At 46.4% G+C, this 27,976-nt stretch overlaps 1 protein-coding gene and 1 long non-coding RNA gene across 2 annotated transcripts; both read right to left on the minus strand.

Moving 5' to 3' along the window:
* Positions 1-268: 268 nt before the first annotated feature.
* On the minus strand, positions 269-17,590 carry BTNL9 (butyrophilin like 9). The gene is given in 11 exon segments (XM_072953458.1): positions 269-951; positions 1,813-1,839; positions 4,448-4,474; positions 4,698-4,713; positions 6,040-6,071; positions 6,353-6,385; positions 6,570-6,698; positions 9,441-9,722; positions 11,173-11,520; positions 13,394-13,533; positions 17,465-17,590. Coding segments are annotated over 10 exon segments (1,644 nt in total). The 5' UTR covers positions 13,512-13,533; positions 17,465-17,590; the 3' UTR covers positions 269-319.
* A 4,979-nt stretch (positions 17,591-22,569) lies between these two features.
* Positions 22,570-27,650, minus strand: LOC140691021 (uncharacterized). Its single transcript, XR_012066471.1, has 2 exons — positions 26,927-27,650; positions 22,570-22,724 (listed from the first exon to the last, which is right to left on the minus strand). It is a non-coding gene; the product is annotated as an uncharacterized lncRNA (long non-coding RNA).
* Between the last annotated feature and the right edge of the window lie 326 nt (positions 27,651-27,976).

Raw genomic sequence — 27,976 nt, forward strand, 5'->3', positions numbered from 1 at the left:
ATTTCGGTTTCTTTCTCTTCTTCCACAGTGAACACCGAGGCACATGAATCTTTTTTTTTCTTCCTCATTTGCTCCATCCTACAATACACACAAATGAGCTTTGGAATTACCTTTTTTTTTTTTTTTTAAGAAAACCATATGCATACACGTGCACACACGAGTCTACAGAGGCAAAGGTCACCCTTTGCCCCTTTTCTGCTGCACTGAGGCTTTTAGCCTTTGCTGGCAGTTTGACGTCGATGCAGACACTGCGGTCGGAAGCGGGAGGGCAAAGCAGGAGCCGGGTATCCAGGAAGCCGCCGGGGACCCGGTCCTGCGGTCACGAGAGCGCGCCGCGCCACCGGCCCAGGGCGGGGTCCTAGGGCTCATAGGGTTGTATATAGGCGTCACTGGCCTCCTCTTCTTCGGGGACGCAGATCCCTCCAACTGGCAACGGGCAGATGGTGAGCGGATCTGGATGTTCGCTGCCGTCGTGGGCTCTGGGCCTGAAATACGCGCACAGCGCCCCCGAGAACTTGTCGGTGAAGGTGAAGATGTGTGAGCCGTCGGACACGTTGAAAAAGGACAGCGTCCCCGCGTCGCAGTCCAGGAGGACGCCCACGCGCCGGGGCGGCACGCGCACGGCGAGGGCCACGCGGTGCGGGTCCAGCACGAAGTACTCGCAGCCGTTCCACAGCCCCATCACCCAGTAGCCGAGCGCCGGGCTCAGGCGCGCGGGCGCCGCGCGCGGCCCCGCGGCCAGGCACGCGCCCAGGAACCAGCGGCTGCGGCGGCCCACGTGCACCTCCCAGTAGTGGCGGCCCCGGGAGAAGCGCTCCCGGCTCAGCACGCACGTCTGCTCGGAGAAGCGCTGAGCGTCGCCCGGCGCCGTCCTGCGGGAGGACACGCTCTTGCCATCCTCTGAGACCTCCAGGCTGGGGTGGGCGGAGCCAGGATCCAGGGTCACGTCCACTGCGCAGAGGCACAGGGTTGGTTAGTGCCCCCACCCCCACCCCAAGCCCATCCCCTTTCCGCCGACAGGCAAAACTCGAGTTCTCCCGATGGAGCATGGATGGAATAGTCACCTCCTCTCCCGAAGCCCCTCCTCCCACCACCCCGGGACTGAAGGGGCATGTGAGTCACTCCCTAGCTTTTGAAACAGATGAGAGGAATCCCATTTCTTTACTGAACTGGAAGGTTCCTGAATTCCGTGGTGCCACGCAAAGCAGGGATGGCCAGGGGGGTAGGTTTGTGGCGATGGAGGCGAGCTCACTTTCCTCAAGGGCTCGTCAACGGCAAGGAGCTCAGAGCTGGTTCTGTTCTCGGTAACGGTGAGCTCTGGGCCTCGGTTTTACAGCAATTTTAGGACTTTAAAACTGAAGGGGACCTCTGAGATCATCTAGTCCAGTACTTTGCACTGCAACACTCCACCCCCTTGAAAAGCACCCCCATATAGTGGATGATAACCAGAGGACCCCTCGGTCAGATGACCTGGGAGTTTCCTTATAAACTCTGTATTCTCTCCTGCAAACACGCCCTTAGTAGCAGCCTATCTGCCTGATGGAAACAGACCTAGGAAAACCCAGAAGGCGATGTGCATGTGGGGGCATGTGTGTGCACACAAACGTGTGCCTGTGTGAGTGCAATCCCATGAGTGCATACGAGCATGTACGTGTGCAGGCATATGTGTCACGTCGTGTGTGTGTGTGTGCGAGTGGGCTTGTGTGTCTGTGTGTGCACGCCCCATACACGGCCCCTGGACAGACCCGTCCTCTAATCTCAGATCTTGACACCTCTCTTCTGATTAAGATTCAGTTCCTTGGCTTCAGTTACCTGCATGTTGTTGGGCTGCTCTCCACTCTGAAACCAAACAGAGAGGAAAAAGAGGCTCAGAGATCTGAGTCAGTAACTCTGGAACCCTGAGCGGGGCTCAAGATGCATGATGGACGCCTACAACCCAAATAAGCTCGTTCCCACCATGATAGCTGGTTTGGATCCGGACTGGTCTGGGTCCACCACGGCATCTCCCCAGGAATGTGGGATCGGGTAGGGGGCTGGTATCAGTGCTGGGTTATACCAAAGCTGTGTGCAGGCTGAGTTGTGCTGGGAATGGTGGGGGGTGGGGGTGGGGCGAAAGAGCACCTAGGCAAATACCAATACAAGCAATTGTGGGGTGCCTTTGAAGGATGGAAATGAAGCCTCAATCTCTGCCTGGCTCAGTCCCCAGGAGGCTCCAGCTGAGCCTGGCTCCTCTCTAAAGATGCCCCCCAAATATCTTATCTTGCCTTTTTTCTTAACATGAGCCATCCTGTGTGGATTTCTGTTTTATCTTGTATTTTACAACAAAGAGATTACCAAAGTCATAAAATGCAAAAGCAATGGAAGACATTTTCAGAGCCCCATCAATTTACAGCAAGGCCTTTCAACCCTGATTTTTGCATCAGAATAACCAGTAGAACTTTTAAAATATACAGTTCTTGCATAGAATAACTCAATTCTATAAAGATGTCAGTTCTCCCTAAATATCGCTATAAATTGAGAGCAACCCATGTAAAACTACTTTTGGATTTTTTTTTTTAAGGAACTTCATGCATTTATCCTTAAGGTTATATTTTAAAAAGATCCATTAACTTCAAAAAAAGGAAGGGGAAATGGAGGAGAACTTGTACTTTTAGGTCCTTTAAAAGCCACAGAAGTAAAAACAATGAAGTAACAGGTGGCCAAAAGACGGACTCAACAAGACACAGCAACTGAATTGAATTTAGTGCATTGAAATGCACTGAAGGTGGTGCCCACACCAGTGGGAAGATCACAAGTGGGTAGTAGGTGGCACTGAGAAAACTGACCCTATATTTAAAGAAAAATTACTAGATTCTCACCTAACAGCATATAAAATGGTGAATTTTAGATCAACTAAAAACCTACGCATAATGTATATAAAGTGAATCGGAGAAAATTTAAGAGAATATTTTTGTGACCTAAGTGTGAGGAAGATCTGCTTCCAACAAAACTTCAAAAACATAAGCCATAAGGTAAAAATGTGATTAATTCAACTTTCTCAAAATTAATTAGTATTTTAAACTGTTTTAAATTTTTTATTTTAATTTTTTAGGCTTTTTTTAGGGGCATAAGTAATTAGGTTTATTTTTATCTATCTATGTATCTATCTAAATAGAGGTACTGAGGTTTGAACCCAGGACCTTGTGCATGCTAAGCATGCACTTTACCACTGAGCTATACCCCCCGCACCAAATTTAATTATTTTTTAATAAGGGGCACCATTGGACAAAGCTAATAGCAGCTGACAGAATAGAAGAAGGAATTTACAAAGTGTAATACCAATGAGGGATTAATATCTTATATATATCATATTATATGATGATGATGATAATAATAATATTGCATGAGGGCCTCCTGCAAACCAAATGGCTCTATTCCTCAGCATTGACACCAGTTTCCTCCAGGGCTGGTGAATCAACAAGAACAAAACAGCAATGCCATATGAAAAATAGACAAAGAACACGAATATTCAGAAGAGGAAGACCCCAAAGCCAGCTAGCATATAAAGTGATGCTTCAACTTTTCAATGTCCAGAGAAATGCAGACCAAAAGAACCATTACTTACTCTCATTGACTGGTGAATTTAGGAAGCTGGCTCACAAGGGATGTGGGCACATGGAGCCTGTAAACACAGCTGGTGCAGAATGATGGCACTACCTTCAGGGGACCCCTCTATCCCACTTAAGGACACATCCCCTGTGGGCCAGCAACTCCCCTCTTGAGTATACGTCCCAGAGAAATCTCCACACAGGGCCAGAAAGCAGCACGTTTGAGGTTATTCATTCGGCACTGTTTGAGGTGGTGTGGAGTTAGAAGCAGGCTGGATGTCTACTCCAGGAGGGTGGCTGGCTAAAACGGAGTTTTCCTCTGCAAGGAGACACAGACTAGATCTACATCCAGCAGCAGGGAATGGATATTAAGACACAGTGATGAGTGAGGAAAGCAAGGAACAGCGTGAGACTGTAAATGTCATTTGCAGGCACTAAAATGCATGTGCACAAAACACATTCACATTTTGCAAGAATACATACAAAATATACACATTAGACTGATTGCTTTATGGGGGAAATAGAAGAAGGTCCAAGGAGAAATATTTACATATAAAGTGACATGCCTACTCCAGAACCATGAGAGACAGTCTTTGAGCGTGGGATCTGATGTGCAACCAGGATGGGCAGCAGTGATTTACTGTATGCTTATACCTCAGGACAAAATAAATAAATAGAAAAGTAAACCTTTAAAAATAAAAATACATAAAAATAAATACAAATATGTATTTAAAAATAAATATAAGCTATCCCAAGTGACATAGATTAATACATGTGTGTAACTGTGGAATAAAGCAGAGCCGGGGACTGCGATGCTGAGCTATAAATTGGACAGTGGGAAGGAAATGAGCTTTACTCACCAGCTTGGCCCTCCGCCCTTCTCCAGTCTAGAGCAGCCAAGGAAAAACAGAATTAGAACACCAGGTCCCTGCAGGCTTCCCTACCCACACATCAAATCTTACTCCCACCCCTGCTCCTGCCACCCACACACACAGCCAGCTGGCTCCCAGCCTGGCCATCATACCTGGTTGGGAGGTGAGAAGAACACACACAGATAACCAGGCGCTAAAAGGTGGACAAGAAGAAACAGTTTGAAGAGCGATCACTTACCAAGCTCCATTTGAAGCTTCCCTGTAAGCAGAACACAGAGAAAACATCAGCCTTTGGATGAGTGGAAATCAACTTCCTAAGGCAGTTGGGCCAATGGAAAGAGTTTTCTTTGCCTTAAACCACTGCTCCATACCAATCCCATCCCATCCCAATTACAGCACCACCCATCTGCAAGATTCTTACTCCTCATCCTATTCTTTGCTCTAAGGCAGAAGTCTGCACAGAGCTGGGAAGGGAAACAGAGGGTTTTGGAATTTTTGTTTGTTTGTTTGTTTTTAGTGGAAGTACTGGGGATTGAACCCAGGACCTTGTGTATGCTAAGCATGCGCTCTACCACTGAGCTATATCCACCCTCACTAGGAAAAGAGATCTTGATGGTGAGAAGCCTCTCTTGGGGACTCAGGTCTGGTTTGAAGAGGCTGCTTCTCATTTGCCCTGAAATCTTAAGCTTTTCTTGGGGAGGAAGTCCTGCGTAAGTCCAGGCACGGAGCACACCCTGTGTGAGCCTCAGGGTCACTTTCTGGGTGTATTATGTAAGGAACTGGGAGGACATCCCACTCAATTATTTCCCCTGGCCGATACCAAGACTGATATTTTGCTATTAGAAATGCGTTCCTTTGATTTCTTCACTCTACTTCCTCTTTTAATAGTTCTCCTAGGAGAGGCAGCACTATACACTAATTCGGACTATGGTGTTAATGACTTATTATGACTGTTTTTGTTGTTGTTGGTTGGTTGGTTGGTTTTGTCGTCTGTTTGTTTTCCCCTGCCTGACCAGGTAGACTGCAAGACAGTCTTCTCCAACTTCACTATTTTGTCTGGAGTGTTACTGGGGCAGGCAAGGTGGTTCTTGAGGTCTTCCCCAACCCATGGTGGCCTTCTCCTCCATCCCCTCTTCCTTTGGATTCACTCCCTCCTGCTCCCCTCATGGTTTCGGGGTGCTGAGTCCCTGGGGCATAACGCGGATTGGATAAATTACTTTCACTTTGGTGCAAATTAAAGATACCATCATTCCAGTAACACTTGCATTAAAAAGAGGACACCCTAGGAAGATGAACCAGAGGGTGTAGACCTGTAATGGTGGAATTGTAACTGAATCATATAATTTGCAGAGGAGGGCCTGGCAGAGTCTATCCAAAGGGTCTTCGGTCAGGCATCCTTGGCAGGTATGCACAGGCCCGTTTGGGAGTGGAACAGCAGGCGGGGATGGACTTAAAATTAGATCATTGCCACCCATTGCTCTCCAAAGGGCTCCTAAAATCTCTGACCTTTTTTTTTTTTTTTAACCACATCTGCTCTGGATTACCCCACTAGCCCACAGCCACCACTGTGGGCACGGCACCCAGAGCTTATCCAGCTCAGCTGTGAGTTTTCCTGGAGAAAGAAATGAAGAGAAGCGGAAAAGCCCCATCAATCAAGGCCTTGCTTCCCCCAAATGCACAGACTGGGAGCCCCGTGTGCTCAGGAGAACGAGTCAGAGTTGGACGCGCAGGAGAAGTGGGCTGTGAGGCAGGAGAAGTGGAGGAAAACCTCTGCCGCACCCTCTCTGTGCCCTGCTCACAAGCCGCCCAGTGTGACCTACACGTCCTCACCCGGTGTCCCCATATCTGCTGGGCAGGGATGGGGGTGAAGGGTGCGCCTTTCCCCCTGCTTACCTTTGTCTTTCTCTGCCTGCTTCTTCAGCTTTTCTGAAAGAAAGAAGGGGAGCAGGTTTGAATGTGTGGACTCCCCTGCCTGTTTCCGTGCCCCGTTCCAGCCCTGCCTCCAGGCAGAATGGACCCTCCGCGGTGCCCCACTATGGCCACCACCGCCACCACTTCCCTCCTGGGCAAAGCCAGCTCCAGGAGGACGGCCCCCACGCCTGCCCGGTACCTTGAGACCTCCGTTGCTTCTCAAAGAAGCACAGCGCCAGTATTGTGAGGAGAGCCAGGAGGAGCAGCAGTCCCACCAGAGTCCCGAAGAAAATGCTCTTCCAGAGGGATGTTCTGAGTAAAAATACATCTGCAAAACACCCCACATAGAGTTGTCTTGATTTAGTCATCACTACACACTAAGTGACAAGAGTAGTTTGGATACTGAGTGCCAGAAAAGCTTTCGAGTGATCAGTTGGGTCCTTCCTGGGCCCCTACCTTAGCCATCTGTAAAATGGGCATGAGAGCTACTGTGCAGTGCCCTGGGGAAGTGGCACCCAGGGAACAGAGGAGGACTTGAACTTGCTAGTGCAAAGGGGAGAGTACTGCAAACTGAAGGATGCGAAAGGAAAGGAACTGGGCCCCGCCCAGTTCTCCAGCTTGGAATGTCTGTGGCCACAGCCCTGACCTCCCTCTGTTTCTTCCCACTCTTGTTTTACATCTGAAGGACATAAGAGCCCAAGGGGTTGATATCTGAAACCCAGTGAATCGTTGCTGCCTACTAGCTGTGAAGAATCTACACGTCATCTCCCCGATTCTTGCAGAATGTGGCACAAGGCTTGCAAGGACAGTGGTCAGACAGTAAAGATATAATGCAAAAATGGAGAGTAACCCTTTAGAAACTCTTGTGGCCATTTAGTAGAATATTTTTGTGTCTGTTGAAGGTAATTATAAGAAATCGGTGCTTTTATCTCAGTGGTCTTTAAAATTCTTTTTTCTTTGTATTTTTTTTATCATGGTAAAATATACATAACACAAAATTTACTATCAATCATTTTAAGCTTATAATTTAGTGGCATTAAGGACATTAACATGGTTGTGCATCCATCACCACCATAACTTTTTTCATCTTCCCAAACTGAAACTCTGTGCTCATGAAACACTAACTCCTCATTCCCCTGACCCTCAGTCCCTAGAAACTTCTATCCTACTTTCCCTCTCTGTGACTTGCTATTCTGGGTACGTCATATAAAGAGAATCATACAATGTGTGTCCTTTTGTGTCTGGCTTATTTCACTTAACATAATGTGTTCTTTTGTTTTTTAATTTTATTCTTCTGGTACTGCATTTTTATTGTCTTGGTCAAAAGTATTGGGCCACAAAGGATTGGTCCTTCACCACAGATGCACTGACCTAGGGGTTAAAGAGCTCAGGGACCTATGGCTCCCTGATCTGCAATCTTCACTTTATCCCTCTGTTCCAGCCTGTCCTGCACTCTTCCAGCTCCTCCAGTAGCTATACACATTTCCATCTCAGGATCTTTGCACTTGCTGTCCCTTCTACCAGAGGGGCCTCTACCTGAATGGCCTCCCTGCTTATAACCAGGTGACCCACACTTTTTACCAAGGATAAGAACAAATCTAAAAATTGGATTTCCTCTGGTGCAAAAAGGGAAAGAGATGCCCCTTTCCCTTTTCTTAGAGTATTTCCTTTAGGAAACTTGTTAAGTTCTTTCTGTATCTTCTTGAGATGTATATAAATCTTTTTGAAAGCTAAGCCCCTTGCCAGCTTTACAACCCAGGAATACTTTTCTTAAGGAGCTCGGAGCCATCTCTTTGAAATGGAAACATCAGGGAGAAAGCAACCCTATCTCCATGTCTCCTGGGAGTTTCGCTTAGGCACCTGGTTCCAGGTCATAATTATACGCTCGTCATGGAGATACAAGATGTCCTATTTCTCCTTTGGATAAATACAATTAGCTAACATAGATGTTACCAGTTACCCAATTACCAGGTGACTTTTGGGTGAACTGTGTGTGACACGTGGTGCTGCCAAGTCTTCTTACCTGAGAACAAGTTATCATTTATAAGGGTGAGATTTTATTTTTCTTTTGTGATAATATTAACTGTTGATTTGGGCCAATGTGAAACACGGCCCATTTGTTAGGTTTATCCTCAAGACTTAAAACAGTTGGAGCCATGAACGCTAAATCCTTCAGGGGGCAGGGGTGCCTCATAAGAGAACATTCATCTTAGATAATGTCCTCACTTTCAACTCATTGCCTAGCAGTCTTCCCTGATCCACCACTCTGAAACCCATATGTACACCCTGCCCCACCTGAACACTCTTGTCTGCTTCCTGTTTCTTGCTCTCACCTAACCTAACACCCTCTAAGGTGTGCTGTAATTTACTCTTTTTTAAATATATATAAACATTTCTTTATTGAGTTATAGTCATTTTACAATGTTGTGTCAAATTCCAGTGTAGAGCACAATTTTTCAGTTATATATGAACGTGCATACATTCGTTGTCACGTTCTTTTTCACGGTGAGTGTAATTTACTCTTATGTGTGTGTGTGTGTTTGTTTGTTGAGGGGGGAGATGAGTACATTTATTTATTTATTTATCTTTTAAATGGAGGTACTGGGGATTGAACCCAGGGCCTCGTGCATGCTAAGCACGTGCTCCACCACTGAGCTATCCCCTCCCTCCTAATTTATTCTTTTGTATGTCTATTTCCCCCACTGGAATGGGAACCTGAGCTCAGGGGTTTGGGGAACATTGGGAGTGCTCAGTAAATATTGTCTGAGGGACAAAATTAGGAATGCCTGGGCTCTCGTAATGACATCTAGTGAGTAGTTTCTTGATTTTAGCACATAGCCTTTGGCTCCTAATGTTGGCTTTCTGAGGCCTCCTCCAATTACTGTGTGGGTTGTCAGCGGTACTCTCAGGAGGTTCCTGATGTCATTGCTGAATTTTCAGGGGTCAAGTTTAGTCTACCCCACACACAGCCAGGCCCTCGTGCCACTGTATCCCAGTAGATGGCCTTTGGAGTAATGGACACCGAGGACCTGAAGACTGGGAAGATGAAGGTGAGCTGGCACCCACTGACCTGCTATGTGGACCACAAACTCTTTCTTCTGGCCCAGGAAGGAGTTCTGGATGGAGCAGGACACGTTGTTGTGGGTCCCCTCTAGGACTATCACAGATGTTTCCAGCCTGAACAGGCCTTGGGCATCCTTGACAATGGCTTCAGTCTGCGGAGTCAGGCAGCGTCCCTGATGGTCTCTCCACTGAACCTGCGGCTTGGGGTACCAGCCACTGGAAGTGCACCTTAGCTGGATGCCTTCATCTTTGAAGCCCTCAAGGGAGATATGAGGGTCCGAGCCCAGCCCTGTGAGAGACAGGAGGAGTGGGTAAGGTCAGACTCCTTCCCAGAAGTTGTATGTGAAGTTCACGCCACCATGCACCGTTTGCAGTCACCCATTAGGCATCATGACTGTGACTGCTCTTAACACATATGTGGGCTGGCAGCCCTCCACCTATGGATTATAACTGACAGCCTACATCATTGGTGGCATGTGGGGGACATGACTACTTCTGAAAGGCATTTGGAAATAAGGAGGGGGCCATTTGGCCAGGAAGAGCTACTGGTATTTAGTCATATAATGTAAGGGACAGTGGCCCTAGGATGAAGAAAAATCCCACCAGGCACCACAAATTTCAACAGATTGTCCTCTCTCTCTTGAATTCCACCAGAGCTTAAGTCCCTTTGTTGCATATACTTCTTTACCTCTCTATCCAAATGGAGCTAGCTTTATATTTGGAATGTGCAGAATATTAGTATGTTTAAATTGTTTAAAGAATAAAACTTTAAAAAGTTTATCGAAAAAGCCCCAGGCCTTTCTCCATCCTTTCCATCCCCTTTCATTGGCTTCTAGTTTATCTTTCCTGTGTTTCTTTTGTGAAGTGTTTCTCCTCCTTTCTTACACAAAAGCTAACATGCTGTAGAACTTCCTTTGCATCTTTTGTGTCTTTAAAACATCCTAGAAATCATTCCACATCAGCTTAGAGCTCATGCCCATTTCTTCAGCGGCATATGATGGACCATACTCGGAACCTAAGCTTGGACATTTAGGGAGTTTCCACTGTAGTACAATGACAAATGATGCCACAAAAATAAACTTATACATATATGTCTTTTCCATACTGGAGCTGTGGGAGGTGTATCGTCAGGGTCAGCTCCTAGAGGTGGGATTGCCACTCAGAGGGTCAAGATACAGGCACTTCTGGTATCTATTGCCAAATCCCCCTGCACTGGGGCTTCTGGGGCTTCGGGACTTTGAACTCCATCAGCAAGGTAGGAGAGGGCCTGTTTCCTTCCACCTCCATCAAGAGTGTGTGGTCCAACAGCTGAATGTTTGCCAATCTGATGGGTGAAAAAAATTGCATCTCTGTAGCTTTCATCTGTCTTTTTCTCACTATGAGTAAAATCTCGCTATGAGTAAAAGTAATTATCTTTCATACATTTAAGGGCCATTTGTGTATCTTCTTTATGAGCATTTCGTTTGTTCATTTTCTAAAAAAAAACCTTTCCTTTTGATAGTTTTTTTTTTATTAGAGATATTTTCCCTTTCTCTATATTTCTCTATCTTTTCTTGTTTGTTTCTTAATGTTTTTTTTTTTTTCCTTTAACGGAGATACTGGGGATTGAACCCAGGCCCTTGCTCCTGCTAAGCAAGCACTCTACCACTGAGCTATACCCACCCTTCTTTGTCTCCTCTTAAGCTCTATCCAAATGGACACTTTTCTCCTCTCCTCTGGGGCTTGACCAAGTCACGCACCTGCTACCTCCAGCTCCCAGATCGCTTCCCCGGAGAAGTCGCCGGAGGAGAAGCAACACCCGTATGTACCCTCATCTTCGAGGGTGACGCGGTGGAGGCGCAGGCTCACGCTGCCGTCGGCGATGTCGTCCTTGACCAGCTCGGTCCTGTTCTGGTACTGCGCCATCTGCTGGCCGTAGAGCTCCCGACGCCCCTGGTACAAGTGCACCACGTCAGCGGCCTGGCTGCGGAACCAGAGGATCTCCATGTCCTCGGCGTCCAGGTACGGCGACAAGTGACACGGGAATTCCACCTCATCCCCGACGTACGCCAGGACGGATTTCTCAGGGCCTACCACCGTGAAGTTCTCTAGGACGAGAACCCAGACAATGGCCAAAATCAGGTCTCCTCAAATATGTTTTATTGCAGCTCGGAAATCTACAGTAAACCATTCAAATGACAAAGGTGAGATACTCTACAGGACAGCCGGTCACGTTTCTTGAACAAGTAATTGTCATGAAAAAATTGAATGTGCCACATTAGAAAAATACACAAGGAAATTTGTAGTTCTGGACTGGTAGCTGGTTTGAACCAACCGGCTTCCAACAGTATTTTGGGGACAGCTATGTAAATATGGCCAGGGCATCAAATGAAATTGAATCTCTGGCAAAAAAAAAAAAAAAAAGTAAATTTCAAAACCATAGGTACACTATGCTCTTACTTGATTTAAAAAATGACATATTTGCATAAATGTACAGAACAAAAGATTTGAAAGGAGATAGACAAAATTGTTGATGGTGATAATTTGTGTGCGGTGGGTATAGATGTGTTCCCATTTTTGCTTTGTCTGATTTTCTAATGTTATATAATGCACACGGACAGATTCTGTGATAACAAAGGGTATTCAAATAATCTGCAGGGAGCTTCTTGCTTCATGGGTTTTCCTATCCAAGGCCAAATCTTGCCTTCGAGATTTTTATCACCAGGATCTTTCATTTGATCATCCTCTTCAGTGATGTCTCCATATGGCTCCTCTGCTCCCTGTTTCCTGCAATTCCTATGAGAGTTGCTATTCCTGCAGCAGTGCCTTTGCACATGCTGTTCCCTGCCACCTGGCACATCTTCGTTCTTCCCTCTGGCCTCTGGGCACCCCCTTTCCTTCTTTCAAAGCTCAGCTTAACCTTATCCCAAATTTTTCCTCCATGAATCCCTCCCATCCTTCACTCTGCCCATACAGCATGGGGGCTCCTTTCTTTGTTCATTCCATTTGAGACACCTTGTTGGCCACTCGGTGTAGACCCGACACCCTTCCTACCAGCTTCCCTCTCCAGGTTCTCTCCATCTGTTGCTGCCCCCACACCTGACGGCTGGCCCACTTCCTGGGCACACCTTGCCTCAGTTTACTCTTCATCTGTCATCTTCCAGAGAATCTACATCCTGCAAGGCTCTACTCAAATAGCACCTCCTCTCCATGGCCCTTCTTGGCTTTTCTGGAGAAAACAAATTGGTCTAGTAGCTGTGCTCCCAAATCTTTGGGTACATTTTTCTCGCCGCCCTGGTCACACAGCTGGATAGGCGGTTATGTCATGTCCGTCCTCCTGTCTTGAACTGTGCCTAGTCACCTTGGTATCCCTGCTTTCCAGCTCAGGGACTTGGGGAATTGCATTTGCATAGTAAGTTTACACTCTCTGTTAATTGCTTCTTTCATGAGGGATTGTAAGACAGGGGTCCCTCAATCGTGTGGCAGCTAACGGTGAAAAAGAATGCGACAGTGAATATATGTATGTTCACGTATAACTGAAAAATTGTCCTGAACACTGGAAATCGACACAACATTGTAAACTGACTATAACTCAATTAAAAAAAAAAAAAAAGACGGGTCCCTGTTGCCTTTTCAAAGCTATGGCTTATATGCAGGAGTGGAGTTAAAAAATTCTTTCCAACAAATTCAGCCTAAACACAGACCAATATTTTCTGGCACCCTCCTGCCATGCCGTCTGCCATACTTGTGATCTGTGGGGCTGTGGGTGGCTGGAGGGATGGCGGAGGAGCACTGTGGGGCTGGATGGGACTCAGGGGCCGGGGCTCTTTAATACCTGGGGTGGCAATCTTGTATTTTAGCCGCAGGCACAGCCTGGTATGAGGCTACGAGACCTCAGCCCTGGGAACCCCTGTAGGAGGGTTGGGCAGAAGCTGAGGTGCTCACATCCTGGCTGGCTGGGCTGCCGACTGGACATGTTACCTGAGTTCACCTCCCCCGGCTGGAGGAGGAGGAGGAGGAGGAGGTGAGCGAGGAAGACGAGACTGCTGGACAGCCGTACTTGCTGGTAGGAGTCCAGGAAGACTGGGAAAGCCACCATTTTCTTCAGCGGTGGGGGCCACCTGTTAGAGGGACAAAGAGGTCCTGGAGTGACACAGGGGAGCTGGAACTCCAAGCATCAGGTCATTGGATGCCTGTCATTGCCTCAGTGATTTTTATTTTTGTCCGGTGCTTACAAGCTCCAGCGCCTGGCTTCTTTTCAATAACAGCCAGATACGAAAGCCACTTCTCATTTTAACAGGTGGCCCTGCTCATGGTGTTGTTGGCTTTGCTTGGACTCACAGAGCTGTGAGAGGACAAGGCCAAAGGGTCCCAGAGGAAGCAGCTTCTGAGCTTCCCATTGTTTGGGAGCCAGGAATAGAGCCACGCATTGTGTAGGGGCTGAGCTGGGACTGAGTGACTTTGCTCAAACAAAGGGAAATCTATAAGGACTCCCAGATGTATTTCCATTCTTTGCTCCCACTTCCCTTTGACCTGGAACATCAGGTCCACAAAAGAGAGGAACATACACAGAGTTCTAATCTTTCCGAAGTGGGATGCATGCCTGACTGCCTTTTAACTTTAACCACACCTAGAATATTTTCCTCCAGCCCTGAGACCTCAGGTAGAGCCCCCAGGAGGTCAGCTGGTGGTTGTCCATGAGTCAGTAGCATCTCTGAGGCCACAGTGATGCAGCCATCCCATCTAGCCCTCCCCATGCCCAGTCTGTGGTCCAAGAGCCCAGCCCCAGTGCACACAAGGGCTGTCCCTTCACTCCTGATGCCCCTTTGGGACCTGCAGTAATGCCTCCCAGTCTGAGGGCCAGGGAGCCCGGGGAGCTGAGGCATCTTGGCAGACATACAAGCCGCTTGACATTCCTCCTCTATTCACTTGTAGGACTTTGTGTAACTTGCTGAACCTTGATTTCTTTGCCAGAACAATGGAAGGAGCCAGCTTGGCTCAGAGGGTTAATAAGCCTCCCATGGGTTGGCTGGGTGCTCTTTAAAGAAAAGTCAGCTCCTCTCTCTGCCGTCATCTTCCAAACACCTGCTCTCTGCTCTCCATCTCCTTCCAGAGACTGTATCCCTCTCCTTTCACTCCATCACAGCACCCCCAGAGCAGAAAGGCCTGCCGTGGGGCAGTTTCTACTCTGCAGCTACCCACCCCTCCATCTCCCTTCTCCCTCCGTCTGCCACCCCACTCCACTGTTTGGTTTTCCTTTTCCCGCAGACCGGTGAGGCGGCATGGGTTCCTGGGGTCCTGTGCCATCGGCAGTATCACCAGTGGGGTGTAGGTGCAGGACTTTAAAAGCCACTGCTGGGTTATGCAGCCCAAGGTCTGAGAAGGTGCGTGGGTGAGTTGATGGAGGGGAGGCTCCCTGAGTGATCCCGGAGCTGGAAGGACCTTGGCCGACAAGACCACAGCGTGAGGGTGGGACAATGGCCTGTGAGTTCAGTGGGCCGGGGAGCTGTGGGCCCCCCTGGAGCTCACACCCAGGTGGGAGGGCAGAGGGGCAAGTTGGGGAGGCCCCATCCGTGCTTCAGATAGGGCCTCTCAGGGAGGAGCTCGGAGTCCCATCTGAAGGGAACCTGGCTGTTTTGTTTTTTGGGGATCACTGTTCAGGCAATAACCAGCAGAACAGGTGCCTTGGGCCAGAGCCTAGGCTCCAGCTGGACCATCTAGCCTCCTGCCCTCTTGGCTGATGGCAGGGATGTGTTGGCGACAAGCCTGGAAACTGGCAGCAGAAGAGCCCAGGGCAGAGGGTCCACACTGGATGTATGTTTTCTCTCTCCCTGTTCCCTTCTCTCCTCTTCTGCGCCTCAGTCTTTGCTTCTGGACCATGACGGTGAAGCCATAAGGGTATATCAGTAACAGCGTAGCGAATGCCTTCCTAAACAGCAGGGCTCAGAGAGTGTGTCTGGATCCTTCTGGATCACCTGGACTTGGAGGAATTGGTCAAGACTTGTGTTAGCAGACATGGAACACAGGCTTGTGGTTGCCAGGGTGGTGGGGGATAAACTGGGAGTTTGAGATTTGCAGATACTGACTGGTGTATATCAAATAGATAAACAAGTTTATACTGTATAGCACAGGGAACTATATTCAATATCTTGTAGTAGCTCATGAGAAAAAGAATATGAGAACGAATAGATGTATGCTCATGTATGACTGAAGCATTGTGCTGTACACCAGAAATTGACGCAACACTGTAAGCTGACTATAACTCAAAAAAAAGGCAGTCAGTGTGTCCCAGACCCTGCAATTACTTTCAGGACTGCAGTTCTCCGCTGTGATACACCCATGTGATTTCAGTCACTGAAATCAGTCACTGACAGTGCAGGAGGAGGAGGGCATAAGTATGCACGCACGCACACATGCTTGTACCCACAGTAATAAAAACTAACACAAATTGAGCACTTACTATCTGCCAAGCACTTACCCATATCAGAATTATTATCACTATTATCATAGGTCCAAATTACAGAGACATGGGGGCGCCCGGTGACTTGCCCTGCACACCCAGCGAGAAGGTGGTGAAGTGGGGGTTCCTCCCAAACTCTGCGCTTCGCTGGATACAGATTTCTCACCAGCTGTGTTGTGGGTCAAGCCTGGGTGCACCCTCAGTCCTCCTGCCCCCTAGACTGTGACCCCTGTTAGGCAGCCCGCCTGCTCACAGGCTCCTGTGCTCGCTCTTACAGCATCTCACGTGCACTGAAGCAGTGGCCTGCGTCCTCCCCGTCCCCAATAAAATAAAGTAATATAAAAAATCGGAAAAAAAATCCACTTCCAATAGAACAACTTAAAACCAGGGTTTCGCTCAGATCTCGTCGACAGCGTCTTCTCAGGCAGGAAAGAGTGCCTCGTTGTCCCTTTTCTTCCAACACTCAAAGACCAGTTTTGAAAGTCTTGGAGGGAGAAGGTCTGAAGGGACTTCCGAGGGGCTGCGTGCCCCTTCCTGCTCTAAAGGGCACCCTCCTCCCCACTTGCTGCCTGAAGCCTGCCTTTTCCAACCTCCCTCTGCAGTTGAAAGGCTCTGATCCTTACTCCTCAGAGGGGAAACCCCTTCTGATTTTAGCTATTCGCACCGCCGTGTAAATGGATTTCAGACTCTTTTTCTGATGGGGAGGTTTTGCCCTGAACGGTGAGAAGCTTAACACGTTGCATATCTGGGGAAGATGAGGGAAGGATGGAGAGGACGGGGGTCTCAGGCTGGAGCTAGGCTTTGCTGGAGGGGCGCATGCTCCCTCCTCTCCAGGGAGCCTCTGAAGACACAAGGAGGAATAAGGTCATGCATGCTGATGTCAAAGAAATGCTGCTGGAATGCGGACACCATCCTCTCAAGCCTCTTTCCTCTTCCTTCTTCTTTCCTTCTCAACTTCTCCCTGACCCCGCTCCAACTCCACTCCAGTTTTCTCCTCTTGCTGCTCTAATTCCTAACAATGCTTGTGTTCTCTTGATCTCCAGTCCCTTAGCTCTTGAGTCTCTCTTTAAAGATTTTTTTTTTTTTTTTTGGCTTTTGTTACTTTTGCAAGCCCGGGCTGTGTGTGTGCGTCGCCCTTGTCCCATTCCCTGTGTCCTAAGCTGCAAGCTCCCCGAGGTAGGGCTTTTGCACTCTTGCACCCGCTTCCCTTCCAGCACCCGCTGCAATGCTTTGCCCTCCACAAACTGTCAATTAATGCTCACTGGCTTGCTTTGGTTTGATTTTAAAAGACCTACAGAGGGTTTCCACCTCTAGTCTCTAAGGGAGATAAGTTGCCCCCAGGAGGGACCCTCCGTGAGGCTTCAGATAGCTTGAAGGGCAAATGGAACAGGTCGGAATCCTTCCTTTTCAGATGCAGCTGCCTGAATGGGCATCTCCCCTTGGTCACACCCTGTCCTGCAGCCAGGCTCAGCTGATAAGATACTGCCAATCCATCTTGTGCTCTCGAGATCCTTAGTTAGCCCTCATTTTCTGCATCCTATATCTGAAAGGTGGAGGTTTAGACAGGCATTGAGAATGAGCCACACACATACCTGGAAGGTAGCAGCAAAGGGTCTGAAATAGCAGATGAATCCTGCTGATTTCAACTCCCTGCAAGGGGGACAATTGTGAAGTATCCTGGTTCCAGCTGTGAAGGTCCCCTAGACAGGCTGGCAGCACGGTTGACAGAGGCCAGCTCCTCTGTGACAGAATTACCCACCCACCTTCCTCCTTAAGACACACGCTACTTGCTCTGCCCTTTGCTATAAAAACCAAGATGGACAGAACAAAACGAGGAAGTCTCTGTCACATCCTGCCCGTGTGAGGAAAAAATCATGCATTGAATTGTCATGGAAAACTTCCCTCCAAGGTCTTCTAAGGAGAGGAGAGGAGAGGAGAGGTATCTGGGATCTTTCTAAAGGATGCAAACTGCAGAGACTCAGAGCAGGGAGAAAATGCTCCAGCTGGCTTTTCAGGATCTCTGGGGCTCCAGGGAGGCAGGACAGCCATGCCTGGCTAGCCCCTCTCTCGTCGCCATCGCAGCAAATGATACAGAGACTGGACAGGAATATCCATGAACCAAGAGTTAGGAAAGGTTTGGTGCCCACCTCTTAACCAGCTATACCAACCTCTGCAAGGTAAGAATACAGTGGGGTGCTGTACCTGGATTTCTCCAATGGAATGGGGCTCAAAAAAGAAGCATTACTCCACCCCACCCCGTTCTGCTATATGCCACTGAGACAGGATGGAAGGGGGCAGGGCACAGCCATTCAAGGCACGCTACAGCAATTAGCATCAAAATGGTGAAAGATTCAACCCCCAGTAGGCCTTGAGGCTCAAGATGATGAGAGATTTAACTTCTAGTAGATGTGAGCTTCATTATACGCTCATTGTAATATGTTCACATGGTGAATAACATGCCCACAGGCACCATGGCGGTCCCAAGGCTAGCCACAAAGGTCAGAGTGAGAAACGGCCAACTTCCTGGGAATCCCAGCCACTTCCCCAGGCTACTTAGACTGGCCCTTCCACTTAGCATATGAAGCCACCAAGCCCATAAAAAACTGGCAACACGGCGCCTCTCTCTCCCTCTTCGGAGACAGCCCACACTGTCTATGGAGTGTGCGTACCTACTTTTAATCTGAGCACCCAACCCCCACACCTCGTGGCCTTTCTCTAGCCTTTCAATGTCTCTCTCTGAATAAATCACCTTTACTCAAATGTGGCTCGCTCTTGAATTCTTTCCTGGGCAAAGCCGAGGACCCACACACTTGGCGGGGCACGTCCCAAGGGCTCAGCTGAGACCTGGGACACGGCCCTCCTCACGCTCCACTGTTTTCCTGCATCACCACTACGCAACTTTGGTATTAGTGGGAAGGAAGTACAGTGGACCAAGGTGCCAGCCACCTGGCTGTACCCCCACACTGACATCCTGCCCAGGGGACAAGTCAGAGCTATGGCATGGGGTAACTAAAGCATATGTAGGACTCCCAGAAATGCCCGATATGTGGAGAGGGGTTTGTGCAGGTGTTAGGGTTCTGGGCTAGGGGTGGGGGTGAAGACAGTGGGCTTTGGGGCGCCAACTTGAAAGAGGCGTTCCATATTCAGGCAGATAGGTGCATATATCCAAGGCTTATGCATGCTTAAAGACATCCCAGGACAGCCAAGGAGGCTGCGTGGTGAGCTCAAATGGTGGGTCCAGGTCCCTGGGGCCAGGGAGACAGAGGGGGGCTCAGGGACAGATTAAACATGAAATTGACACTAAGTACAGAGCAGCATCAGGGAGATGATGGGGACAAGGAGAAGGGAACAGACACTCTGAGTCAGGGAGGGGATTAGCATGTATGCGACAGAAAAAGGCTATGGGCTTGCCCCGAGAGTTTGTGAAACTCACCAATGGAAGAGAAGGCTGGACAAAAGTAGTTGGGATCAAATTGCAAAGGACATTTCGTTCCACACAGGGAAGTACAACATGGTTCTGAGGGGCAGCCAAGGGCCTTTTGGAAGTTTAAGGGACCTGAAGTGGTTCAGACTAGAGAAAAAAATGGTGGTTGCACAGAGGGGCCATTTGGAAAGGTTAATCCAGAGCTTTTCACTGCCCTTCCCCTGTGGTCCTCACACCACCCGGGGAGATGTGAGTGTGTCGCAGGAGGAATGCAAAGGCAGCAGGCAGAGCCCACTTCTGTGGCTTCCAGACACAGCCCTGCTGGGACATTGTAGGGAGACCCCACCTGCCACTCTCTGCACCCTAGGGTGCGTCCTCTAGCAGGAACGGGGCTCCGTGTCCCGAATCACGAGCTGCATATGGGCACCTCCATTTCAAGGCCTCTAGAAATGCATATGTGCCCATATTCAAAATCAGGGTGAGCACTGGACTCCCGGAGGGCTGCAAGTGGAAGGGAAGGACCCTCACCTGCCCTTGGACAGTGGGGAACCCACCCTGTTACAGTCTGTCCATTGGGCCCCTTAGGCCGATTGTCCTTGGTGTCCACCAGCCCTCACCACGAGGTTGTCTGAGGGAATCTGGGGGTCCTGCAGTGCTGACTGGTGCCTGCGAGGCCCTGCGACCACCCCCCACCCCCACCCGCCCAGACTTCCAGCTCTTAGGCGTCCACTTGCTCCTTTTCAGGAGATGAAGTCCTGACATGTGTCTGCCTTAGCAGAACTAACAGCTGGGAAACGGCTAGCCTCACCGCAGCTCAGGCCGACTTGCCCCAGCCCACGTTTCCTCCTTACCGGAGTCATCAACCCACCGCCTTGCATGTGTCAGTCCATGTCTCCATCTTACTGGAGTTGTAATTCCACTATCTTTCCGTATACCAAAGCCCCCTGCCTCACTGATAGCCAATCAGAAGGCTGGCCCCCTATCCCTTTGTGTTCCCAGCCCCTTCCCCAGTAGAAGACCCTGCCTGCTCACAGTGAGGGCTCACACAGGCACCTGTCATCTGTGTGGCCTGCTGTTGCCTGTATCAACGTATCTATTAAACTTCCCTTTATTCTTAAACTTCTCCTTGCCTTTGGTGAATTCTTTGACCGCCCACAACACCGACCCTCCAGGTCCCCCAGAAGGCCCCACAGCTGGGACAACACACCAACTCCTGAGCAGACCCCAGGAGGGAAACTGGAGGAGGGAACAAAGAGACTAGAAAGAGAGGTCAGCTCCTGCATGGAGGGTAGGAGACAGGAGATCTCAGAGATCGCCTCGCCCAAGTTCATTCCTTCACAATGCAGAGGTCAAGCTGCAGAGGATGAGTGACTCCACCAGCCTCCCTACAGCCTGGGTGCAGTTCTGAGACTCTGCCCCGAGTAGGGCCAAGGGCTGCTCATGGACATAGTATCTCTGTTTGGATTTGGCTTTGAAGCCTGCAAGGGACACTTCAGACCATCCCACCCCCATTGCTCTGTGCACCGTTAGCCTCTGATATGCAGAAATTCTTGTTACACCAAAAACTGCTGCAGTGAGTGTCTTCTGTGCATTTGTGTAATTATATCCTTTGAACAGAAGGGGATTTCTGGATAACAGGGAACGTGCATTTAAGGTTTTGATGACTACCTTCCAAAAATGGTGTGCTGATTGGTACATTTAGCAACAGGGTATAATGGTGCCCATCTTTGTGCATTTTCTTTTTTTGCATCGTTTTTCATTGAAGTATAGTCAGTTTACAATGTTGTGTCAGTTTCTGGGGTACAGCATAGTGATTCAGTCATACATATACACACATACGTTATTTTTCATAATCTTTTTCATTATAGGTTACTACAAGATATTGAATATACTTCCCTGTGCTATGAAGTATAAACTTGTTGTTTATCTATTTTATATTATAGCAGTTAGTATCTGCAAATTTTGAACTCCCAATTTATCTCCTCCTGCCCCCTTACCCCCTGGTAAGCATAAGTTTTTTTTTATGTCTATGAGTCTTGTTTCTCTTTTGTAAATAAGTTCATTTGTGTCTTTCAAAAAAAATTCTACGTGTAAGTGACATCATATGGTATTTTTCTTTCTCTTTCTGGCTTATTTCACTTTGAGTGACGATCTCCAGGTCCACCCATGTTCCTGCAAGTGGAGTTATTTTATCCCTTTTCATGTGTGCACACTATTAATAAATACTGATGTCATAAATCTTTTGCACTTTGCTCGGTTTATTTTAGTGTGCCTTTTCCTATCTCTAGTTCATGTTTCTGGCCCACCTGTATTTCAGGTCTGTGAGTTGTCTGTTTCATCTCATTTATATCGGATTGTTTATCTTTTCTTATTGATTTGAAGGTGTTCTTTCTTTTGGATAGTGACTAAAATTATTTTACCCATTGCTTGTGTTTTAACTTGATTTATGGCATTTTTGCCTTAGAGAGATACAAAATTTTATTTTATTTTTTAAAACTTATTTTTATTAATTTATTTTTTTAACGGAGATCCTTGGGATTGAACGCGGGACCTTGTGCGTGTTAAGCATGCGCTCTACCACTGAGCTGTACCCTCCCCCTGAGATGTAAAATTTTAAGGTAGATAAATGTGCTAATCATTTATTTTATAGCTTCTGGGGTCTGTTTCATGTTTTGAGTATAAATATGATTTTCAACAATAGACACATGATACAAATATTTCTAGTAACTGCTGATAATTCTATAGGATTTGTTTCATGGATATTCATCAGGAGTGTGTATATGTATGTGTGGTGGGGGAATGTAAGGTTTCCAAAGGAAAGTAAATGTCATACCACTTGTTAGAAAAACTGCAGTTTCTCCTGCGATGGAAGCGGCATCTTTATTACTTGCAACATTTCCATGCATGTTGCGTCTGTTGCCAGAGCCTCTGTTCTGTTCACCTACTTATTCCTTCCCACATCAGAAACACACTGTTTCAGTGACATTGTAAGATTTGACGGGCATCTCACTTCTGGTTATGCTTCCTTTTCTAATGGTCCAGAGGTACGTTTGCTTTTCCACTCAAACTCCAGAATCTTCTCTATTTTTCAAAATAAACATCATGGGATTTGTGTTGGAGTAACTGACATCTTTATGTCAATCTCTCACCCAAGAATATAGTCCACTTTTTGTCCTTCAATATAGTCTTTCAGTTTTCGCCTTCAGGCACATTGATGGTTAAGATTTTTTTCTCCTAGGTCTTATTTCATAGATTGGCTATCATGAAAGAAACTTTAAAGTGTTCTTATTCTTTATTGCTAGTGTATGGGGAATAAATCGTTGTCTTCTTGTTTATATCTGGCACATAATTGGCCTTCAAGCTCTCTTCTCAGTTCAAGTAATTTTCCAGTTGGTTCTCTTGGGTTTCTAGGTAGACAGCTTTATCATCTGCAAGAAATAAATTCTATTTCAATATTTATGCTTTACATTGGTGACGATGTGGAAGAAAGGGAACCCTTGCACACCGTTGGTGGGAATGTAAACTGGTGCAGCCACTATGGAAAACAGTATGGAAGTTCCTCAAAAAGTGAAAAATAGAACTACCATATGATCCAGTAATTCCATCCCTGGCTATTTATCCGAAGGAAACAAAACACTAACCTGAAAAGATACATGCACCCTCATGTTCACAGGATTATTTACAACAGCCAAGACATGGAAGCCACCTAAATGTCTATCAATGGATGAAAGGATAAAGAAAAAATATATATACCGCCATTTGTGAGAACATGGATCGGCCTGGAGAACATTATGCTAAGTGAAATGTCAGACAAATGCCATATGATCTCACTTACATGTGGAGGTGAAAAAAAAATCATAGATACAGAGAACAGGTTGGTGGTTACAAGAAGCAGGGGTTGGGGTGTGTGTGAAATGGGTGAAGATAGTCAAAGGTACAGACTTCCAGTTATAAAATAAATAAGTCTGGGGATGTATGTATAACATGGTGACTATAATGAATAATACTATATTGCATGGTTGAAAGTTGCTAAGAGAATAGAGTTTAAAAGTTATCATCACAAGGAAAAAAATTGTAACTACATGTGGTAGTGGATGTTAACTAGACTTATTGTGGTGATCATTTCACATTATATATAAATATCAAACTATTATGTTGACCACCTGAAACTAATATCATGTTGTATGTCAATTATGCCTCAATAAAATAAAATAAGAAAATCAAAGTATAAAAATACATGCTTTAAAATCATATTTATATTCAAAACATGAAACAGACCCCAGAAAGTATAAATTATTGACATATTTATTTACGTTAAAATTTTACATCTAAGATGAAAGGTACCACAAATAAATAAAGTTAGACCACAAATAATGGGTAAAATACCTACCACAAGATAAAATCTTTTTTGATAAAGGAACTTAATTGTCACAATCAGTGTGATTCCTGATTTGCTTTGAGTTTTTTTTGTCCTCTTATTTTACGTTCCTATGGAACATGCTTTCTTCGTGTTTCTTTTCTTTCCTGACTGGGTGGACCATAGAATTTTCTTTCTTTGTGCCCCCTCTAGTGGTTTGAAAGTTCTGTAACCTATTTCTATGTAATTACTCTTAAAAATGTACGAACCTGTATTTTTTTTTTCCCCTCAATGTTTAGATGTGCTGGTCACTTCTGAATAGGACAAAAAATTATGCGTGCTATTACATCTGTACCTTTCTTTATCCCCCTCCAAACTTCCAGATTTGGTTGAAATCATCTGCAAGCACTGTTTCAGATGCTTATTTTTTTTTTTTACATTTTTTATTGATTCATAATCATTTTACAGTGTTGTGTCAAATTCCAGTGTTCAGCACAATTTTTCAGTCATTCATGGTCAGATGCTTAATTTTAAATACCGTTTTTTTCCTTCTTCTATTTTAGGTAATATTTTCTAACAATTACATTAAAAATCATGGTTACATCAGCAGTATAGTAGCAATTGGTACTTTGGGCATTTTTGTTGACTGTAACTGTTTTTGTGTTGAAGTCTCATCTTCTTTATCTTTCCTTGGGTCCGTTTTGCTTGAAATATCCTGCAGTATTTTATTTCCATAAATGTACTTCAGTAGTATCATTTCTCTGATTCCTGTCATTTCTGAAAAGCCTCTTTCACTTTCTTAGTTAAAAGATGACTGTTCAACTTAACTATAAAACAGAAACAGACTCACAGACATAGAATACAGACTTGTGGTTGCCAGAGGGGAGGTGGGTGCAAAGGGACAGACTGGGAGTTCGTGATTTGTAGATACTGACAGGTATCTATAGAATAGATGAACAAGTTTATACTGTATAGCACAGGGAAATATATTCAACGTCTTGTAGTAGCTCATGGTGAAAAAGAATATGAGAATGAATATATGTATGTTCATGTATGACTGAAAAATTGTGCTGTCCACCAGAAATTGACACAACATTGTAAAGTGACTATAACTCAATAAAAAAAGATGATTGTTCAAAAAGAGTATGAAAATGAATATATGTATGTATATGTATGACTGAAACATTACGCTGTACATCAAAAACTGACATATTGTAACTGACTGTACTTCAATCAAAAAAAGAGAGAAAAATGAGAAAAAAAAGTAGATGTGTGTATGGGAGGAAATGAAACTGTAATAGTCACATGGGAAGAGGGGTGAGGAGGTAGAGGGTGGTGTAAATGACTTAATCCTGATCCCTTTGAGCAGAGAATCCATAGACAGGGACAGGTGGTATAAACACCTAATTTAGACAGCAGGAAGTCTGTAGCAACAGAAAAGCCAAACCCAAAAGCCACAAGGTTCTCCCTCTGGCAACAAGACTGAGATGGCTAGAGACTGGATGAAGAAAGGAGGGAGGTTAAAGGGCTGTTTTTTTTTTAATTATTATTTTTGTCCAGTTTTACTCCTTAAACATGATCCTGCATTACTTTGATAAGATGAAGTTATAAAAAATACAAAGGAGCTTCTTAGTCCCGACCAGATTTGGGATGTGAAGTCAGGTTTTATGTGTGAATAATAAATATTGGTTGGTTTCTTGGCCATATAAAGAGAGAATGAAACACACAGGAACTCATGAAATCAATCTCTCCCCTCCCCCACCCCACCTCTCTTCTGTCTTACACACACACACACACACACACACACACACACACACACACACACCCCTCTATGTGTGAGGAGTTTGGTGACCTGCGGGTGTGTAGCCAGGCTTCCCCTTGGCTGTCTCTGTCCTTTCTTCCCCGGAGGTGATTTTTTGACACCTCCTTCCAAAATGTCCCCTGGACTATTTGGTTTCTAGACAACAGCTCCTTAACCCAGCCCAGTCCCATACCCCTTATGACCGTCCTCTCTCAGTTCTTGGCTTTGTATTTCTTACTCTCTTTGGGACACACAGAGAACCAGCCCTCATCTCTGCCACTCACCGACGGCTCCGAAGCCCTCTGCTCCCTTTGGCCCCTGGACTCAGCCCACCCTCCCAAACTAGCTCTGCTTCCTCTCCTGAGCTCCTTGGGAAGCGTGTCTCCTTCCCTAGGCACAGTGGGCAAGTTTAGCTCCGGATTTAGGCCATACAGCCTGATCCCAATCACTGTCCTCAGGTGGGAAAGCTCAGAAGGCTGCCCCAGGAGGCAGGTCCCGAGAGTCTCCATTAGCCCAGGTCTGCAGTGGCTTGACCCTGAAATGGTCCTGCGTTTCAGTAACATCCCCTGGAGCCTGTAGTCCTATCCATGGCTCCTTTGTTTTGTTATTTTCATACTTCTTATTAAAAGCATATGGTGGTTGGAATCTGGGGGAGGTTGTTCATTAAAATTCATTTTCCTAATCTGACCACCATATTACATTAATGTTAATTTTTTTCACTGATTCATATGAGGTTTTGACAGACTCCTTGATCAGACTTAAATTTTTCTGCTCCCTATTCTTTTTTTTTGAAATTTTAAAATTTTGTATTATTATTTTTTGTTTGGTTGGATTTTTTTGGAGGTGGGGAGGTAATTCGGTTTTTAAAGATGGAGGTACTGGGGATTGAGACCAGGACTTTGTGCACGCTAAGCGTGGACTCTGCCACTGAGCTATACCCTCCTTCCTGAAGTCCCCTCTTTTCAAACTTCTTGCAGCTTATGTGCTTTGCCCCAATGGCATTTATTCTGTTCACATCCCTTCTTGTGGACATGACTTTACTAAGGATAATTTGGAATTTCTTCATATCTCCCTAAACTATCTCATTTGAGATGTATCCTTTCCCATTGCCTCTGCTCTTCTCTCCTTTTACCACCTTCAATCTTCCCTTCAGCTCCCCTAAATTTTTTGATATGTTTCTCCTCAAACCCCTACCTCCTGTATCTGTCTGTTCATCCACTGGACCCAGGCTTCCCACTCCAGCCTCGGACTTCCCTGGGGTTGCTCAAACTTTAGGCCCCCTGCCCCTGCCTCAGAGGCCCTCAAGGGCCCCAAGGACCCCAGAAGCATCACCCGAGGCTGGAAATGAGAAAAGAACTAATTGGAAGTGAGGATTTCATCCACTCATGCAGAACCTGGAGATACCCAGTCAGTGCTTTCTAGTCTCCTCAGCCCCTCACCCCAAATTTAGCCCACAGCCTCTATGAGATTACCTTGGGCAGGCCTCCTAGAAAAAAATCACAGTGGAAAGGTTCAACTCCTACGTTATACAAACAGGAAACTCAGCCACACAGGTACAGCCTCAAGTCTGTGCAGAAAGATGCAAAACAGCATAATATCCATTTCTTGAGCCGTAGGAAGATTACTGTACCAGAAATGCTTGTGACTCCTACTCTTTAGCAACTGAATGATCTTGTGTACTTCTGAAGCTCGGAGGCTGAACACGGATGAAATCAGTTCTTGCACACGGCGCTGCTGTCAATACAGAATCAGGGTTAGCTGTTGAAATTTCTTGGCAAAGCTAACTTCCTTCTGGTTCTTGCCTAAGGCCGTGACTGAGGAGTCCTTCCCCATTGAGGTCATTATCCTGTGTCTTCTCACCGGCAAGAACTCCTGACCCCTCTCCCCTCCCCCATAAACACAGAAGAAAAGGATGAGAGTAGGGGAGGGAAGAAGAAAAGACAGTCTAGTCTCTGAAGTTTTTCTCAGGTTGGAATAGAGGGGCTGGTCTGCATCTAAGCCCAATGGGCTTCTCCTCTCAGCTCCAAGTGGCTCCGGCCATCCTTTAAACTCAGCCGTTACTTGGGACACAATGGTTTTGAAGTCCATGGAGGTGCTGGGTAGCCTCTTAATTTGAACACTGGACAGACTGTCACAGTGATCTGCGTTCTCTCAGCTGGGCTTGTCGTGCACAAACACCAACATCTGACCAAATTTCTCATTCCTCACCTTGTTTTTTTTTTTCCTTCTTTTACAACTTTCTTGAGGTATAATTAACATACATTTAACGAGTACAGTTTGATACGATTGGATATATGTATTCACCTATAAACCATCACCTTAACCAAGATATAGAACATTTCCATCACTCTAAAAGTTTCCTAGTGCCCTTTGGAATTATTCCCTTCTTCTCCACTCCCATCTCCAGGCAACCATGGATCTGCGTATGGTCACTATAGTTTAGTTTGAGTTTTCTAGCTTCATACATTTCTCATTCCCCACCCTTGGTGTCTGATCGTCCTGGCCTGCCTTCAGCAGGAATC

The sequence above is a fragment of the Vicugna pacos genome, chromosome 3, assembly GCF_048564905.1.
Source record: "Vicugna pacos chromosome 3, VicPac4, whole genome shotgun sequence".
NCBI lineage: Eukaryota > Metazoa > Chordata > Mammalia > Artiodactyla > Camelidae > Vicugna > Vicugna pacos.